General features: G+C 38.3%; 1 protein-coding gene and 1 long non-coding RNA gene across 9 annotated transcripts in view; one reads left to right on the forward strand and one right to left on the reverse strand.

Moving 5' to 3' along the window:
• The window catches only part of SLC35F3 (solute carrier family 35 member F3), a 543,673-nt gene that overhangs the window by 242,815 nt on the left and 282,500 nt on the right, over nt 1–18,358 (reverse strand). Inside the window, exon 1 of one of the 7 annotated variants that reach the window (XM_069064857.1) lies at nt 989–1,126. The exons of 5 other annotated variants lie outside the window; for them this stretch is intronic. Coding sequence is in view for 1 of the 2 variants with exons in the window: in XM_069064858.1 (XP_068920959.1) it covers nt 989–1,025 (37 nt within the window). In the remaining variant the exon portion in view is untranslated. Of the gene's footprint in view, nt 1–988; nt 1,127–18,358 lie in introns of those variants that run through there. One more of the 7 variants, XM_069064858.1, reaches the window with a different exon arrangement.
• LOC138143620 (uncharacterized) overlaps nt 1,391–18,358 on the forward strand; it is a 61,718-nt gene continuing 44,750 nt past the window's right edge. For both annotated transcript variants that reach the window (XR_011163754.1, XR_011163753.1), the window contains exons 1-2: nt 1,391–1,522; nt 3,271–3,425. This is a non-coding gene — a long non-coding RNA (uncharacterized lncRNA). The remainder of the gene's footprint in view (nt 1,523–3,270; nt 3,426–18,358) is intronic.

Here is an 18,358-nt window from a genome sequence, read left to right on the forward strand (position 1 = left end):
GTGAGACTAAGCAGAGATCAGTTTCTGCAGTGGGTTTTGTAATTTTCTTTTTCCATTTACTATGGAAATGCAAGAGCATCTGTGTCTGAAAATCCACAAAAAGATGAAGTTAAGTCAACTTTGAAGGGATGGGGGAGGGGAAGTGTTGTTGAAAAATACTTCCTTAGAGTTTTTATCTTACTTATATTGGTTTACTTGTCCCTAATTTAATACTTCCTTGTGTGACCCACAAGTCAATTCTGCTCCCAGTTTTCACAAGCTCAATCTTTCTAATGAATTGCAAAGAGATTCAGACTTCCCAGCATCTGGGAGATTTGGTCTATTCCTTTTGATTTTCCATCACCAGTCACGATCCAGGTCCTACAGGGCATGCTATTGGCACGAACAGTTAGTATTTACAGTGGGGTGAAAACCTCTTAATTGCTAAGTCCCCCTACTTTAGGCAGTCACACAGCATGAAACATATATAACAGCAGTGTCTTTTATCTGCTGGAGGAAGAGACTGTATTTCAGACGAGATTTGATTTTCAAAAATAATTCTTGGGATTTTTCTTATGCCTAAACTCAAGCTCTGGATAACTAGTACTGCAAAACCCAACGAGTGCTTCTCAGAGCAACCAATTAGAGCAACCCCCAATCAAAGACAGAACAAACTAGTACATTTTCAGACACTGTTCTTTATGACAGTAACTTGATTAAGAGCTGTGTCCTTGTACGGTTTTGCAATTAATATGATTGAGTAGGATTTATCATCATACCATCATCATTTATATTTTCAGAAACCTGGTTCAGCCATTGTTACTTCTGCAGTTAATTTCTGGAAAAAGATGAAATATATATGTATTTAAATCATAATATCTTCTCACAGCTTGTCAGGGAAAAATGTTCCCCCTCTTGTGTACAATTACAAATGTCCTTGGCTGTGACAGTAGTATAAACAATAACCTGAAACAATATTTTTACAGAGAGCAATGATAAACCTCCCTACCTGATGCTCCATTCAGATTGGAGAGTTCTTTCTTCATCCCTGCTAACTGTGATTTGTCAGCAATAGTTAGGCAACCCTGTACTCTCTCTGTACTCTGCCAAACAAGAAGAAAAAAAAAAAACAACAACAACAGAAAGCCTTTACATCTATATTTAAGGAATGCGCTCTGCAGAAGCAGCGGAGCTTCTGATTCTAATTACTACGCCTGGGATGACTACAAGGTGGAAAATAGCATACTGCTTGGCTGCAGCTCCCCAAAGTAGCACACCGGGAGTACATTTCTATGGTCGGGATCCCTTTCCCACAATCTCTACTGCAGGGCAAATTCTTCTGGCGTGCATGGCTGCATTCTAATCAGCCTTATGCATTAGGACGGGGAAGCTCTCGTCATTTTTTTAAAGGGGGAAATTACTCTTATTCTTGGGATTGGGAGAAGAAAGCTGGCAGAGTTTCCGAAAGAGCCCTTTCCTCTCGAGAATGGCACTGACGGAGGGAGCGAGTGGCAACCGGCTTAATCATTCTCAGGGAAAGGTGGTGAGTGGTACTGCAAAAGGGAAATTCACTGGCGTGGGGGAAGGTAGAGTGGAGCTGGCAGGAAATCAAAGTTTAGTTTGAGGGGTTGTTCAGGGGAGGCAGGGAGAACCCTGTCCAACTCTGATGATGAGGTTAAAAATAAGCTCACTTGTTAGAGAAGGGGCTATAGGAATGAGTGGGAGGGAAAGAGAGATGGGGCTGGATTGCATTTGGAAAATTATGCAGTACTTTCAATGATCCTGAGCTGCTTGCCACTGCAAAAGTGCATCACTTTAACACCAGCATCCTCACAACGATGCTTATGGCTGTGTCTCAGAAGAATTGAAATTAGAAGGAACCTAAGGTGAGAGGAAAAGAGGCACACTGGGAATGAGTCATTGTTGTTCTGTCATATTGGACTCTGTGACCCCAATCGCAGCTTTCTTGGCAAAGATACTGGAGTGGTTTGCCATTTCCTTCTCCAGGTCATTTTACAGATGAGGAAATTGAGGCAAACAGGGTTAAGTGACTTGCCCAGGGTCACACAGTTAGTAAGTGTATAAGGTCAGATTTGAAATCATGAAGATGAATCTTCCTGACTCCAGGAACTCTATCCACTGTGTCACCTAGCTGCCCTGCATATGAATAGGGTCCTGCTTATTACCAAAAATGACTTGCAAATGAGAAGAGATTTAATAAAAAAAAAAGAGGTCAGTCAGAACACATATTGCCTGAAGTAGTGTATCATGTCATTCAGAGTCAGACAGCAAGACAAAAAACCAAAGAAGCAGAATGTGCTACCTCACCCCTCCCTCTGAACCCCATCAAAGTACAAAAAGAAAAAGAGGAAGCTTTTCAGTCCATTTGGTAGAACCCTCAGGGAGGATTTATGGAAAAGCATGGAAAAGAAATCCTTGGGATGAGGTGTTGCAACAAGAAAAATAGCTATTTCCCATAATCAACAACAACACTGATCCATAAATGCTTAAGGACAAATATACATAATCTCTAGGTTCCATACATCAGAAACCTTTCAAATTTAGAGGGCTAGCAGAGAAGATTGAAAAAACATATTGGAACAAAATGAGGTACATATAATCCATCTTCTCCTGTCTGCTCCTTGGTGTCCAAGGGACTCTTTCTGTAAGCCTATCAGATACCAAAAAACTTGTTGCTTTATCCACCTACACAATAATAGTCTGTATAATATTGAACATAAAAGATTAATAGCAGGATAGCAACTTTACCAGGTCCATTTCTATCTAAAGCTCATTGGAAAAAGATGAGAAGAAGCAATGCAGTGATCTAAGACAATTCCAAAAGACTCATGATAGAAAATGCAATCCACATCTAGAGACAACTATGGAATCTGAATGCAGATCTAAGTATACTATTTTCTCTCCCCCCCCCCCACTGGGGTTTTCCCTTTTGTTCTTATTCTTCTTTCATAATATGGCTAATATGGAAATATGTTTAGCATGATTGTACATGTATAGCCTATATCAGATTGCATGCCATCTTGGGGAAGGGAAAGGGGAGGGAAGGGAAGCATTTTACAACTAAAAATCTCATAAAAGTGAATGTTGAAAACTAAAAATAATAAATAAATGTAATTTAAAAAATAAAAGTGCCAAGTCATGCCCTAGAAAAAAAAAAGGAAAAAAGATGGGAAGGTAATGATTCTATATTTACTAATATTTATACAATATGTTAACATTTATATGGTACTTTAAGGTTTACAAAATTCTCTACATATGCCCATTCTGCAGATGAGGAAATGAAGGATCAAAAAGGCCAAATGAGCTGCCCAGTGTCACATAGCTAGTGAATATCTAAAGTGATTTGTGTTAATGGAGAGAGTACCCACTTGGATGAAGTCATATATCTATCATATACAAAGGTGGAAGGGGCACTAAAAGTTCTGGTAAGTAATCTTTTCCTCTATTGTAAGGCAGAATTTGTTCCTAAGAATAAATCAAGATGGCTTAATCTCTAGGTGATGAAGGTGCCCCGCTTCCAAGTCCAGATTCCAATCAATTTTCTTGTTCATTATTCTCTTTCACCTTCCTCCCTCCCTCCCTTCCCCTCCCCTCCCTCCCCCCATTTCCCCCTCTTTCTCTGTCTCTGTTTTTCTGTCTCTGTCTCTCCTCTCTCCCTCTCCCATTCTCTTTCTATTTTTAGTTTTTTTTCTCCCATTCCCATTTTTGCATCTCCTTCTACCTTTGGAGCTTTCTCTCATTTACCACAACCCTCCCTCCTATCCCAAAGTTCCAGCTCTCCATCAATACAGAATGATGTGGTTGGGATGAGATGGAATTCTGTTGGTAAAGAACAGCTGGGAAATGATTCTGAAACAGGAGTATTCCTTTTTTAATTTTTTTTAAATACTGGGCAGCCTAGGAAGTGGAGTTATATTTATAAAGAGTAAATTGTGGTTACAGTTGGAAACCAAAGGACATCTTCAGATGTGTGCATTATGGGATGGAGTGCTGGTCAGCATTCAACACTTTCTGAGTCGGCACTTAGTGTAGGGCATTGGGTTTGGCACTGTGGAGAAACAGAAACAGAATACAGGAAACTTTGAATAGTCACAGTTTATTGTTTGCAGTTTTGCAGATTCCTGGTATGCAACATCAACTGATAATCTCTTTTCCAATAGGGCAATGATGCTTTGTCATTGAATTTTCATGACAATATTTTCACATTCCATAAGTTACAAAATTTCAGCAAATTAATCATGACATTAATAGAAAAGTGAATGATAGTGCCACAAATGTGTATAGGACCAAGGAAGAGGAAAAAAAAAATCTTTGTTTATGTTATGAGAGACTGCATCGAATAGTGGATGGAGAATTGGCCTTCGTGCTAGGAAGATCTGTATTCAAATTCTATATCTGGCACATACTGGCTATGACTTTGGACAAGTTATTTACCTTTTCAATGCTTTAAACAACTAAGACTGTATAAATATAGAGAAGTAGCCAGCCTACTAAAACAGAGCTTCCTCATCCGGGAGTTCCTTAATCAAAAGAAATCACAGGACCAGCTTCTAGAGAGCCAAGATTATCTTTTTGCTTTTATTTCTATTCCTAGTGCTTCATTAGCATGGTACCTGGAAGAGTAAGTGATTAATAAATGTTTGTTGCCTTGCCTTGCCTAGCCTTGCTTACACTAGAATATTTATCAGTAGGTATATAGATGTAAATACATACACATATATGCACACTATACAGAATTTGTGAATTTTCCTAAGGACAGGATAACTAAAATTATACTCCACGATTGTTAAGTCTCTTTGTTTATGCAGTCTCTGGCCTCTGAAGGCACATATATAAGAGTAATTTGTCAATGACAATCTATAATGACAAAGCCAATTATATAACTTTATAGCTATGGATATAAATATTGAAGGGAACCTAATATAAATTAAATGGCCAGAGCTCGGCTGCATTTAATCAAGGAAAGCTTCAAGGAAGCTTATGTTTTAAGTAGTCATGAGGAAAATTAAGGCTGTCTCTTGGGATGGGGAAGAGACAATTGAGGGAGGTGAGGAGAAACACTTAAGGCATGTATAAAGAAGTAGATTGTTGCATATTTCACCCTGGATGTGGGCATCTTAAAATCAACATGTCCAAAACCGAACTCATTTTCCCCTTGATTCTTCCTATCTTCTAAACTTTTCTGTTACTGTTGAAGGTACCACCATCCTTCTACTCATCCAGGTACAAGCAATTTCAGTTCGTGCCTCCTCTTCATATTCAAACAGTTGCCAAATCTTGTAATTTCTTTCCGTACGATATCTTGTGCACACATACCCTTATCTCCTTTTGTACAGCTACTACCCTAGTTTAATCCCTCATCCCCTCCTATCTGAACTACTTCAATAGTCATCTAATCCATCCCTCCCTGAAGTCTCTCCCCACTCCAACCCATTCTCCATATAGCTTTCAAAGTGCTTTTTCTAAAGCCTATTTCTGGACATACTTTCCATCTATTTTGTCTATATCTAGTATGTTATGATTTATATATATTGTCTTTCCCATTAGATTGTAAGTTTCTTGAGGGCAGAGATTTCTTCCCCTTTATTTCTTATCCCCAGGGCTTAGCACCCTGCTTGGAAAAAATGCTTATTGATTGACTGATCAATTATTATTATTATTTTGCTTTTTGGAGGGGGGAAGGTAGGGCAATTGTGCTTAAGTGACTTGCCTAAGGTCACACAGCTAGTTTTGTGTTAAGTGTCTGAGGCCGGATTTGAACTCAGGTCCTCCTGACTCCAGGGCTGGTGCTATATTCACTGTGCCACCTAGCCTCCCCTGATTGATCAATTATTAGCAACAGATATGAGAAAGCTATATAGAGGGAATGGATATCAAATTTTCTTATGAAGAGCACACACACACACACACACACACACACACACACACACATATATATATAATCAAAGAAGACAGCAGGGAAGAGTGGAAAAAACTGGTCCTCTTTGTTTCTAGTGCCTTCCCTCCCCCAAATTACGTTCATTTTGCAGATATTCTGCATATACTTAAGTATCTATGTTTTGTCTCCACTATTAGAATATAGAGACCCTTTACTTTTATCTGTCACTCCAGACCTTAGCACAGAGCCTGACACATAGTAGAGACCTAATAAGTGTTTGTTGATTGATTCATTGATTGATGTGGAGTCAGAGAGTTTGGGTTCAAATCCTGACTTCACCATTTACTACTCATGTGACTTTGGACAAGTCACATGGACTCCCTGGCTCTCAGTTTGCTCATCTGTAAAGTGGAGAGGTTAGATGTGATGATCTGTCAGGATCTTTCCAGCTCCAGATAATGGGCAAGGAGAAGGGGAAGAAAGGGAACAAGCACTTATTAAGTGCTTACTGTATGCCAGGCACTGTGCTGAGGACTTCACAAATGTCACCTCCTTTGATCCTCATGACCACCCTGGGAATTTGCCATTTTTTATTATTGCTACTTTTATTAATATTGTTATCACCATTTTGCAGTTGAGGAAACTAAGTGAGACAGAGGTCAAGTGACATGTCCAGAGTCACATAGTAAGCGTTTGAGATCAAATTCGAACTCAGCTCTTCCTGATCCCAGGTCCAGGGCTCTGTCTGATGGTCCATCTAGACAAGAATCAGGGAAAGTTTCTATATGTAGATTAACCTTCTATTCAGTTCAAACAACATTTATTAAATATCTATTAATGTACATAAAGCATTATGCTGGGTTCTGGAGACAAAAGATTAAAAATCACACTGTATGAAGGTGCTTATGAAATTTAGAAGTCAGTCAGTCAGTCAATAAACATCTAAAAAGTGTTTGTTATTTCCTAGGCACTATGTTAATTGCTTGGGATGCAAAGAAAGGCAAAAATATGGTCTTTGCCCTCAAGGAGATCACATTCTAATTAGGAAGACATTAGGTGAAGAACTGTGTACATATAAAATAGTGTATATATGTACACATATAAGCAAACATACACACATGTGTGAATGTGTATACATGTATACACGTGTATATACATACATGTGCATATACATGTACACATGCATATGCAAACACACATATAGTTAATGGAAGGTAACTCATAGGAAAGGCACTGGGGAGTGTCTCAGGGTGGAGTGGTCAGGGAGAGGAACACTGAAAAGCTTCTTGGGGAAGGTGGGATTTGACCTGAGTCTGGAAGGAGCCTGGGGAAGGCAGGAGGCAGAGATGAGGATGTGACATGTCCATAAATATAAGGTAGCATGTGATAAGGGCAAAGTAGAAATTCAGAAAAGGACTCTAAGAATATTTGAGGAAGTGTAGGTAACTTTTATTGGGGGGGGGGGGTGGAAAGGAAAACTTCATGGAAGAGTCAGAACTTTCTTTGTACCCTCTTTCTTTTTTCTTATTTTTTTTGGAAGGGGAAAGGCAGGGCAATTGGGGTTAAATGACTTGTCCAAGGTCACATGGCTAGGAATTGTTAAGTGTCTGAGGTCTGATTTGAACTCAGGTCCTCCTAACTCCAGGATTTGAACTCAGGTCCTCCTGACACTGGTGCTCTATTCACTGTGCCACCTAGCCACCCCAGAAAATTTTTTGTGTGTGTGCTTTTTTGCACCTTCTTTCAAAGGAAGACAATGACTTCAGTGTCTGGGGATTCAAAGGGAGGCCATTCCCAGCAAGCAGGACATGCAGGGGAGAGTACAGGATGAAATTAGGGACAAGTTAGTGGTCCAGTTTGGCAGGAATATGGAATATATAAAGGATAATAATGTTAAAAAGGCAGATTTGAGCCAGATTGCATAGGGCCATAAACAGTAGGCTAAGGAGTTTGTATTTTATTCTATCAGCTATAAAGAGCCCCTGGAGAATTGTTGTACACATCAGGACTTTTTTATTATGCTAATTTTGTATATGACATTGTACTAGCTGCATCTAGCCCCAGAGTGCCACAAAACCTCCCTTGTGAAATCCACAGCAACTCAAAACATAGTTCTAACCACCTGCAGGGGGAAAAAAAAAAAAGATAAAAACACATACTGTCTAGACTGTGACATGAAATTGGATGGGCAGCTTGTTGAGTTAGTCCATCAGATCTCTTGGACACCAAGTACCTCTTGGATATTTCCAGATGGCTGTCCTGGAGACGTAAAATGCAACATATCCAAAATCGAACTTTTTATCTGTCCTTCTAAACCTTCCCCTTTTCGAAACTTCCCCATTTCTGCCAAAGGCACCACCATCCTTCCCATCTCCAGGGATTGTAACCTCACCTTTTTCTTGAATTCCTCACTCTCCTTCACCGCACATATTTGTTCAATTGCCAAATATTGCTGTTTGTTTGTTTACAGCAACCCTTGTATCCAAAGTGTTTTCTGTACTTTTATGGTTACCGACCACATTACCTTAGTTTAGGCCCTCTTCATGTCTCACCCAGATTATTTCAATATCCTCCTAATTAGCTTCCCTAGGTCAAATCTCTTCCTGTTCTAGTTGATCCTAAAAACAAAAAACAAACAAACAAACAAAAAGCCACTAGGTGTCTCTATTTTGCCTAAGCTAGAAGAGCAGAAGCCTTTTATGGTGTCCCCTCCCCTGCCACTGATGATTGGCATAAAAGTCTTTATTTCAGACCTGGGTTGGTTTGCTCTTCCTTAGGCATCCTGATAACTCCCTCAACCCCTACTTCTTGGGGCTCACACTATTGGTGTTAATGCACATATGCCTGATTATCTCAGAACTCCCAAATTCAAGCAATCCATCAGCCCCAGCCTCTCTGCCAGCTGTTGTTATAGGCATTCACCGCCATGCCTGGCCACTCTAGTCCATCTTACACACTGCTAACAAAGTAATTTTCCTAGGAACAGACCTGACCATGTGACTCCTACACTTCATCAACACCACTGGTTTCTCGTTGCTCCTAAAATTCAAAAAACCCAAAAAACTCTGCTGTTTAGTTTTTAAAGCCCTATACAAGTGGGCCTCAACTTAATTTTCTAGTTCGTTGGATATTACTCCCACACCCACATTCTACGATCCAGCCAGAGCAGCTTCATCTCTTCCTTTAATATGTCATATGTTTTATGAAGCCTTTCCTGACCCCTTTCCCCAAACTTCCAGTGCTCACCTCTCAACCTACCTTATATTTAAGTACCTTGTACACATTTATATTTATTCACATTATATTTACACTGCAATTATTTTTATATGTACATTTTGTCTGTCTTATTAGAATGCAAACTCCTTGTAAATAGGGATTGTTTCATCCTTTGTATTAGTATCCACAGTTCCTAGTAGAGTGCCTGGGACATAGTAGGTTCTTAAGGAATACTTGTTGATTGATTGATTAGTTGACTGGCAATCCAGATAGAAAATAAACCCTCCCCACAATTGATTAGAAGGAGATTTAGTTGTATCATGTTTGAGGGAGGGCAGTGCTGATAATACTTGCTCATGAATCCAAAGAGTTGGCTGCCATAAGCAACACTAATATTCTCCCAGTGATGGTATGTGGATTGTAGAATATGTAATTTCTAAAATCGTAAATTTATAAATTCTAAAAATGTAAATTTCTAAAAATATGTAAAACTAAGAGTAAAGCAAATGGAAATAGGAAGATGCATGGTAAGTGTAAAAAGTCCATAAAATATTTCTAATTATGACATGTAAATAACAACAACAAAAGTAACTAGCATTTATATAGCAATTATTATGTTGCCAAGTACTTCAAAAATATTCTCTTTTGGTTGTCAACAACAACTCTGAGAGGTTGTGTTTGACTCTTCATGACCCCAATTGTGGTTTTCTTTTTTAAAATTAATTTATTTTAAACTTAACTACGAAAATTTAAATACACAATAAGAAAAGAAGAAACATATTATAAACTTAAATATTAAAACTTAAATACAACATAAGAAAAGAAAAAATTGTCATGTGCATAGCAGAACATAAAAGAGAATTCAAAATATACAGCAATACATTTCCATTTCAAGAAAGTCTATATAGTAAATACTACCTGTGTTCAGAGCTATCAATCTTTTCTTTGCTTCCTTGAAAGTTTTCTTTTGTTCTCTGCTGTGCACTTTTAAATTTTGTTCTCCCTCCCCTTCCTTCCCTCCCTCACCCAAGAAGGCTCTAATTAAATGTGGATATATTTATATGATTTATTATATAATATATATGCACTCATAACATATGCAAACACATATACATACATATATATTCAAACACATATACACACATGCATACACATAGGTATCTATAATCATACTTATACATAAACATATATATTCATATACATCTATGTAAGACCGTACAATACTTGCTTGTCCTCTGTTTCTCTGAGGGTAGATACCATCTTCCTTCATAAGTCCAAATCTTTCCATAGTTTTCTGAGTCTACCAAGTCATTATTTCCTATGCCACAGCACTATTCTGACCTTATACTATCTAATTATTTTAAATAGTCTAAAACAATGTTGATTAATATGGCTGACATACAGTGTAGTTTCCCTGTTTTTCTCTTATGATTACGTCTATTTTAGCTTTAACTTTGTCTGAGATCACGATTACTACCTTTGCTTTTTTCCTAATAAATTCTACTTCTAATCTTTATTTTGTTTGTGTGTATCTCTTATTTTCTATCCCTCCTGACTCCTCTACTTTGCTTCTACCTGCTACCCTCCTATTACTTAACCTACTCTCCTCCAAAGATCCCGCCCTTATCCTTCTATTCCTGTTAATCTAAACACCCTTTTATACCCCATCTTATCCTATTTCTTCTGCTTCTTATTTCTTTTATCTAAAAATCCCTCCCTTTTCCTCTCCTTATCCCCTTTGCCTTATTTCTTTCTAAATTATATATATATATTATTTTCTCTTTAACCCATTCCTGATGAGAGTACGGGTCTAGAACTACCGTCCCTTCTCACCCCATCTAACTCCTCTGTATCAGTTCTTCTCCTTGTACCTCATTTGTATAAGATATTTACTCCTTTTACCTTTTCTAGATATTACTTTTTAGAGTAGCATCATACTCAGCTATACCCACAATCTTTCTTTTGAAATCCCCAATTACTAATTGTAATCTTAGACATACAAGTTTCTATTTCCTCCACTAAAAAGTAAACAGTCTATCCTTATTGAGTCCCTTGTAATGAGTCTTTGATATTTACCTTATATTTCTCTTGGGTTCTGTAATGTCAAATTTTCTATTAAGCTCAGGTCTTTTTGCAATTAAAATCCTGAAAATCTGGCAATTCTTTGAATGTCCATTTTTTTCCCATTCAAGATTATGCTTAATTTAGCTGGATATGATATTTTTGACCAGAACCCTAATTCTTTTGCTCTTTGATATGTAGTGTTCCAAGACCTGTGGCTTTGTAGTGTAGTTGCTGCTAGGTCTTGTGTGATTTTCATTGTGGCTCTGCCATATTTGATTTTTTTTCTTGTTTCTCATAACGTTTTCTCCTTAAGCTGGAGGTTTCAGAATTTGACTATGATATTCCCATAGGTTTTTCTTGTAGGATCTCTTTTGTTTGGTGATCAGTATATTTTTTCTATTTCTACTTTCCTCACTTGTTCTAACAATTCAGGACAATTTTCTTTAATTATTTCTTATATTATTGTATCAAGATTCTTTTTTTGATCATAGCTTTCAGGTAGTCTGAGTATTCTTATATTTTCTTTTCTTGATCTGTTCTCCTGATCAGTTGTTTTTCTTATGGGATGTTTCACATTCTCTTCTATTTTTTTCATTCTTTATTAGTTTGGTTTCTTATTTCTTGGTCTCTTATAACTTCACTGGCTTCCCCTTCCCCAATTCTAATTTTTAAGGAGTCATATTCTTCCTTAAGACTCTGTATCCCCTTTTCCAGTTGGTTAATTTTCTTTTCATAATCTTCTTGTTTTTTGTGGGATTTTTCTTATTTAAAAAAAAATTCCTCATTCTCTCTTGTTTGATTTTTAAAGTCTTTTTAAAGTTCTTCTATGAATTGTTTTTGGGCAGGTGACCATTTGACATTGTTTGTTGTGGTAGGAGAGACTTATTTGCTCAGTATCCTCTTCTGAGGATGAACCCTGGTCCTCTCTATTCCAAAAGTAACGTTCTTTCATTGTGTTCTTTCTCCTCTGTCTGCTCATTTTTACTTTTTATTAATAACTACTTGTTGTAATTGCCCCTAGTCCTGGGGTATGGGAGAGGGGTGGTGTCTCTGGCCTCAAGGCCTCCTTCACTTCTCCCGTCTGGCCTGGACCAAAACCAAGAACTCCGCCCAAGGCCCTGTCTCAGCAGCATAGCTGGATCTGACATTCCTTATCAGCAGGAGTTTCCTCAATCTTCCCTGCCTCAAACACCTGACTCTCCACACTGTAGGTGAAAATTCCTGTGACTGAGCTGAAGCCACCTCTCAACCCAGTTAGCCCCAGTCCTTGCTGCTTGCTGTTTTAATGAAACCAGCCTGGAGGTATACTTCATAGGAACCAGACCTCCGTCCTGGGATTTTTCTTCTGTTATTCTCCCATTGTCCTGGGAAGAGCACTTTTCTGCCCCAACTCTTGTTTATTTTTGCAGCTCTACATTCACCCTGAGGTGCTTTTTTGTTTTATTTGTGGGGGAAATCTGAAGAGCTTGGAATTTTCTGACCTACTCCACCATCTTCCCAGAATCCTCTCCCCCATTTGGGGTTTTCTTGGCAAAGATACTGGAGTGGTTTGCCATTTCTTTCTCCAGCTCATTTTACAGATGAGGAAACTGAGGCAAATAGGGTGAAGTGACTTATCCAGGGTCCCACAGCCAGTACATGTCTGAGTCTGGGTTTGAATTCAGGTCCTCTTGACTCCAGGGCCAGTTCTCTAGCTACTGTACCACCTGTATGTACACATTTCAGTGACTGCTTCCTCACTTTTTGCTGAACATAAAACCTGAAAGTTTTCACTTGGAATTCTCAGCTTCCCTTAGTGGCCCAGATATTTATTTAATAAATAAGTAAGCATTTATTCTCAAGAACATAGAGCAGTATATCACTGGGTATGGAGATAGTTTAACAGGATAGTACTTAAGTCCACTTTGTTAGAATGTCTACAGTCTAGGGTTTCTTAAACTTTTTTCTACTCGTGACCCCTTCAGCACTTCTTAAACTGTGGGTTGAGACCCCATGGATATCTTAGTATGGGCAGATATACTTAGTACAATAAAAATTATATACTAATAACAATGAGATAATATATCAATTAATACTTGTGGCTTTATTTATGTGACAATTAAAGTATAATGGAGCCTTTGAGTCCTGAGTTCAAGGAAGATGTGGGTTTAATTCCTGTCTCTAAAACATCCTGTGCTTGTAATGCTGAGCAATAAGTCACTCCACCTCTCAATGCCTTCCCCAAGTCTCTAAACTAAATTGCTGAATAGCTGAATTAGTCAAGGGATCTTCCTTACTGTGAGTTCTCTTCAGCAGAAAAATTACAGGTTCTGAACACCATTAACAACCACAAAAGCAAACAATGCTAAGCTGTAGCAAAACTCTGATGCATTTTGATAAATGATATTGGTCCTAGAGAACTGATAAGGAAACAGAGGTTTCTTCTCTCAGTAGAGAGGCAGGGCTCACTGACGTGGCAAATGGCACCTACACAATTGCTATGGTGGCTGGCTTTGTCTAAGTGTTTTCCATTGTTAAAAGGAAGGGATCAATAGGCAGGGATGAGTGATATTAAGGTGCAGTAATGGGCATCTGAAAACAAAAGGCAAACTATCATTCCAAGGATTTTTTTTCTTTCCAATAAGGAAAAACAAAACAAAACAAATCAAACAACAATCTTCAGAGGACATCAGTCATAAAATGACCCAAACATTTCATCATATCTTTTATCTCTTATTTAGTTGAGATAAAATTTCTGGATTTGGAATAAGAAATGCCTTCCTTGTTTAGTATTCAAAGCCAACATATACAGTGAAGAGTTTGGGACTTTTTATTCTCTTCATTTTGGTATTTATAACCACCTTTCTTTGGCTGATCCTGACCTTGACTTTGAACAGAATTTACTACATTGGTAAATTTGGGAATGTTGCCAAAACTTACAAATGGAAGGAAGGAAACAAGCATTTATTAAATGTCTCTTACATATCAGGTACTGTGATAGGTACTTTACAAATATCTTATTTGATTCTTACAAAAACCTTAGGAGGTAAGTGCTGTATAAGTGATTATATCTATGTCCATATATACATATATACATGTATACACACATATATAGCCATATTATATATGTAATATAACATATATACATATATGTATATAATTTTACAGGAGAGGAAACGGAGGCAAACAGACGTTAATTGACTTGCTGAGGAACTGAGTTTGTATTTAAATTCAAGTCTTTCTGATTCCAGGACCAGTTCTCTATCCATTGCATCATCTAGCTGGCTCCTACTATGTTTAGGGTTAAGGTATGCTTCTTTTTTTTGGAGGGGGAAGGCAGGGCAATTGGGGTTAAGTGACTTGCCCAAGGTCACACAGCTAGTTAAGTGTCAAGTGTCTGAGGTCAGATTTGAACGCAGGCCTCCTGACTTCATGGCCGGTGCTCTATTCACTGTGCCACCTAGCTGCCCCAAGGTGTGCTTTTAAAAGCATTCTCTTCCTTACTGGAGAGTGTCCTTAGACCTTTACCACGATCTTAGGGTACATGTCATTAACTCTTTAATTCTTCCGCCCTACTTATCCTTACCTGAGCATTTTTTATCACTTTAACTTAATTCCTGGGTTTCATTAAAAGTGGTTCAGTGACCATTCTTTTCCCTTTGGGAAAATATTTGAGGAAGATTAGGTATCTTCTCCCTGTTCCCCTTGATTAAGGATAGGGAAGAAGGGATTCCTTGAATTACACTGAGATGAAATTACTTTCTCTATGACCTTCTTGGAAATTATAAGGTAGAGAAACAGATATGGCCCCAGAACTTAGAGTGCCAAAGGTTTTCCAGCAGGAGAGTGCACTGTGCATTAGGAAGATGAATTTTTTTTCAGTTATATGGAAGATGGATTAGAGAAGAAAGAGAATAGAAACAGGGAGGCCAATTAGGAAGATATTATAATAGTCTAGGTGAGAGCTGCTGTGACCCTAATCTAATGTATAGTAAAATGATTCTTACTATTGTGTGTAAAATATATTGGACAAGGTAGAGTTGTATCTTAGGTAAAAGGTAGAGCTTCTAAGTGGTACAGTGGATAGAGTACTGGGTCTGAAGTCAAGGAAGACTCAATTTCCTGAGTTCAGATATGGCTTCAAATACTCATTAGCCATGTGACCCTGGACAAGTTACTTAACCCTGTTTGTCTCAGCTCCTCATTTGTAAAATGAGCTGGAGACAAAATGGCAAATCACTCCATTATCTTTGCCAAGAAAACTCCAAATGGGGTCATGAGGAGTCGTACAGGACTGAAACGACTGAACAACAACAACCAAAGAGTTTAGAAGGGCTGTAGGCAATCCAATTAAGTATCTCTTCTAACTATAAAAATGGAGAGCAAGGACAAATCTCAGAGCTGTAGAAGAACACAGTTATTAAGCAGTTGGCACCATCCAAAAGTGTAATTGGCTGACTCAGGAGTAGGCTTTACTTCAAGAAGAGGCTAGATGGCCACTTGTTGTAGATGCTGTAGATGTAATTGTTGTTTTGTTAGGTATTGGATCATATGACTTTAGAAGTTGCTTCCAAATCTTAGATTCCATAATTTTGTAAATAGTCTTGATATGGAATCAATCTCTGTGTAGACCTAGAGTCTGAGTCCTAGTTCAACCACACACCTAATGGAAGAATTCTTTTTGCAACATCCTTTGAAGGTGGTTATATTTTAGTTTCTGCTCCAAAATGGCTTTAAGTTTGATGAAGGGCTTTCCATAGATGATCTCATTTGATCCTTATAACAACTCTATGAGGTAAGTACTATAAGAAAAGGATAATCTCCATTTCACAGATGAGGAAATTGAGGCTGAGAGAGGTTGCCCAAAATTCCAGAGCTAGTGTCACAGGTGGGATTTCAATTCAGGTCTTCCCAACTCTAAGTCTGCTGCTCTCTCCATTACTAAAAGTGTTTAAGTAGAGACTGGATAATCACCTATCAGACTGCTTTGGGTAGGAGGTTGACCTAGATGACCTCCAAGATCTCTCATAATTTTTAAAATGTTATGATTCTCACCTGCAGGGGTAAGTGATAGATTTCATATGACACTTTACACTCATGTGTTAGTCTTTTTAAAAACACATTTTTATAGAAATAACTATTCTTTCAACACTACTGACAAGGATCATGACTGATACACACTCTACATATGTGTAGGCATTTTTGAGAGGCAGCATGATTTAATGGATAAGTGACTTACCTTAGAATCAAGAAGGCTTGGGTCCTATCCATGATATGTTTGGCTTTGTGAATGTAGGCGAGTCATTGGAAATCTCAATGCCCTCAAAGAACACTCTCAGACTAGTAGAAAGGAGGTACCAATCTTCACAGGCAGAAGGAATTTCCTATACTAATGAAACCTCAGGCCTAGACCATAATGACACATTTATGGATTATATATTGATCAGAAGGCATAGCCAAAAAAACTATGTGATTCACTAAACCTATAATATGGTTAACTATCATAGTGTATGCACTTATATATAAATATATATTATGTTCATGCACATATATGCACACATGTGATATATGAGTTTGTGTGTACATTAAAACATATTCTGAACTATGAGAACTATGAAGAAATTATGAGAAGATAGTGGAGTAGGGGAGAAATGTTTAGGCTCTCCAGATTTCCTCCACAAATGAACAGAAAATCGCCATGAAATGAACACAGAGCAGCAAAAATAAAGAAGTAAAGAAGTTGTCCTCCTAAGACAACTTGAGAGGACCTCAGAAAAGATGGGACCTCCAGGGGCTGAGGTTTGACCTGAGTGAAGACACCTCCAGACCTGATTCCACCGAATTAATTAGCAGCAGGTCTTGAGGGTAGCTCTGTTGGGAAGGGGATTTAGCCTCAAGAAATTTTACCTCAATTTCCACCTCACTTACAACCTCAAGAAATTTCACCTCAAGAACTTTTACCTCACAAACTTTCATCTAAGGAATAGCAGACCACTAAGTGTGGGAAGATAGAAAACCCTCCCCCACATCCTGCTGTTTCTGGAAGCCAGGCCTAGTGGTGCTGACTGGAAGTGATCCCAGGCTGTGGCTGTGGGCGGGGGGAGCACATGTCAGGTGTGAGTGCTGCACCACAGGGAGGAAGAACATATTTTAAACTATTGATGAGTATTAGGGCAAAAAAAAATGAACTTAAGCTGATGTTGGTAAGTGGATGAGAACTATAATAAAAGCTGCATCTTCAAGCATTGTAGATGGAGGAAGGGTGGGATTCATGGATGTTGTTTAATTTAACTTTTTGGCTAAGTTATATATCAACTGAAATTCTGGTTTGGTGGATCCCAAAGACAAGAACTGATGCAGATCAGTCCCCCACCTCCCAGGGAAAAAGATGGTAAACAAGCAGTTTCCCCACCTGACCCTTATATAGATCTGTCCACTGACTTCTTTTTTGCTTTTTTTGGAGGGCAATTGAGGTTAAGTGACTTGCCCAAGGTCACACAGTTAGTTTTTGTGTTAAGTGTCTGAGGCTGGATCTGAACCCAGGTCCTCCTGACTCCAGGGCCGGTGCTCTCTTCACTTCACCACCTAGCTGCCCTGTCCACTTACTTCTTCTCTAGAGATAGTGCACATTGCTCCATGGCTTAGGAAAGTCCCTGTCCATGGGGCAGAAGGTGGCCAGCTCTCTTTTCCATAAAGCTAATAGCCTTTCTTCAGTTCTTTTTCTTTATTTTCTTTCTTTCCTTTTGCTTTTTGGAGAGGGAAGGTAGGGCAATTGGGGTTAAGTGACTTGCCCAAGGTCACATGGCTATTTTTGTGTTAAGTGTCTGATTCCAGATTTGAACTCAGGTCCTCCTGACTCCAGGGCCAGTGCTCAATGCACTGCACCACCTGGCCACCCCCTTTCTTCAGTTCTTTACTGATTGCTTTAAAACATATGGACTTGTGTCTCAAATCAGCATCTTTGCTGATTTTGCTAAGCACTGACATTCATCAGAATTAAGATTCTTTTTTTTTCCTTCAGGGGTGAAGAAAGGATGGTGAGAATATATGAAATTCCTTTTTATAGCCATTAATTAGGGAATGGTTTATAGTTCTATTATGAGAGATAATCTTTTACTATCTCAAATAAAATTCTGAGTTATCATGACAAATGTTCTCATCTAAAACTATTAAGTATAGCTTATATCTTGCTAGAAAATGCAAAGCATACTCAAATTTCTT

The sequence above is a fragment of the Petaurus breviceps genome, unplaced genomic scaffold (assembly GCF_028583685.1).
Source record: "Petaurus breviceps papuanus isolate PSGF00001 unplaced genomic scaffold, PetGlider_PUasm1.0 90650, whole genome shotgun sequence".
NCBI classification, from domain to species: Eukaryota; Metazoa; Chordata; class Mammalia; order Diprotodontia; family Petauridae; genus Petaurus; species Petaurus breviceps.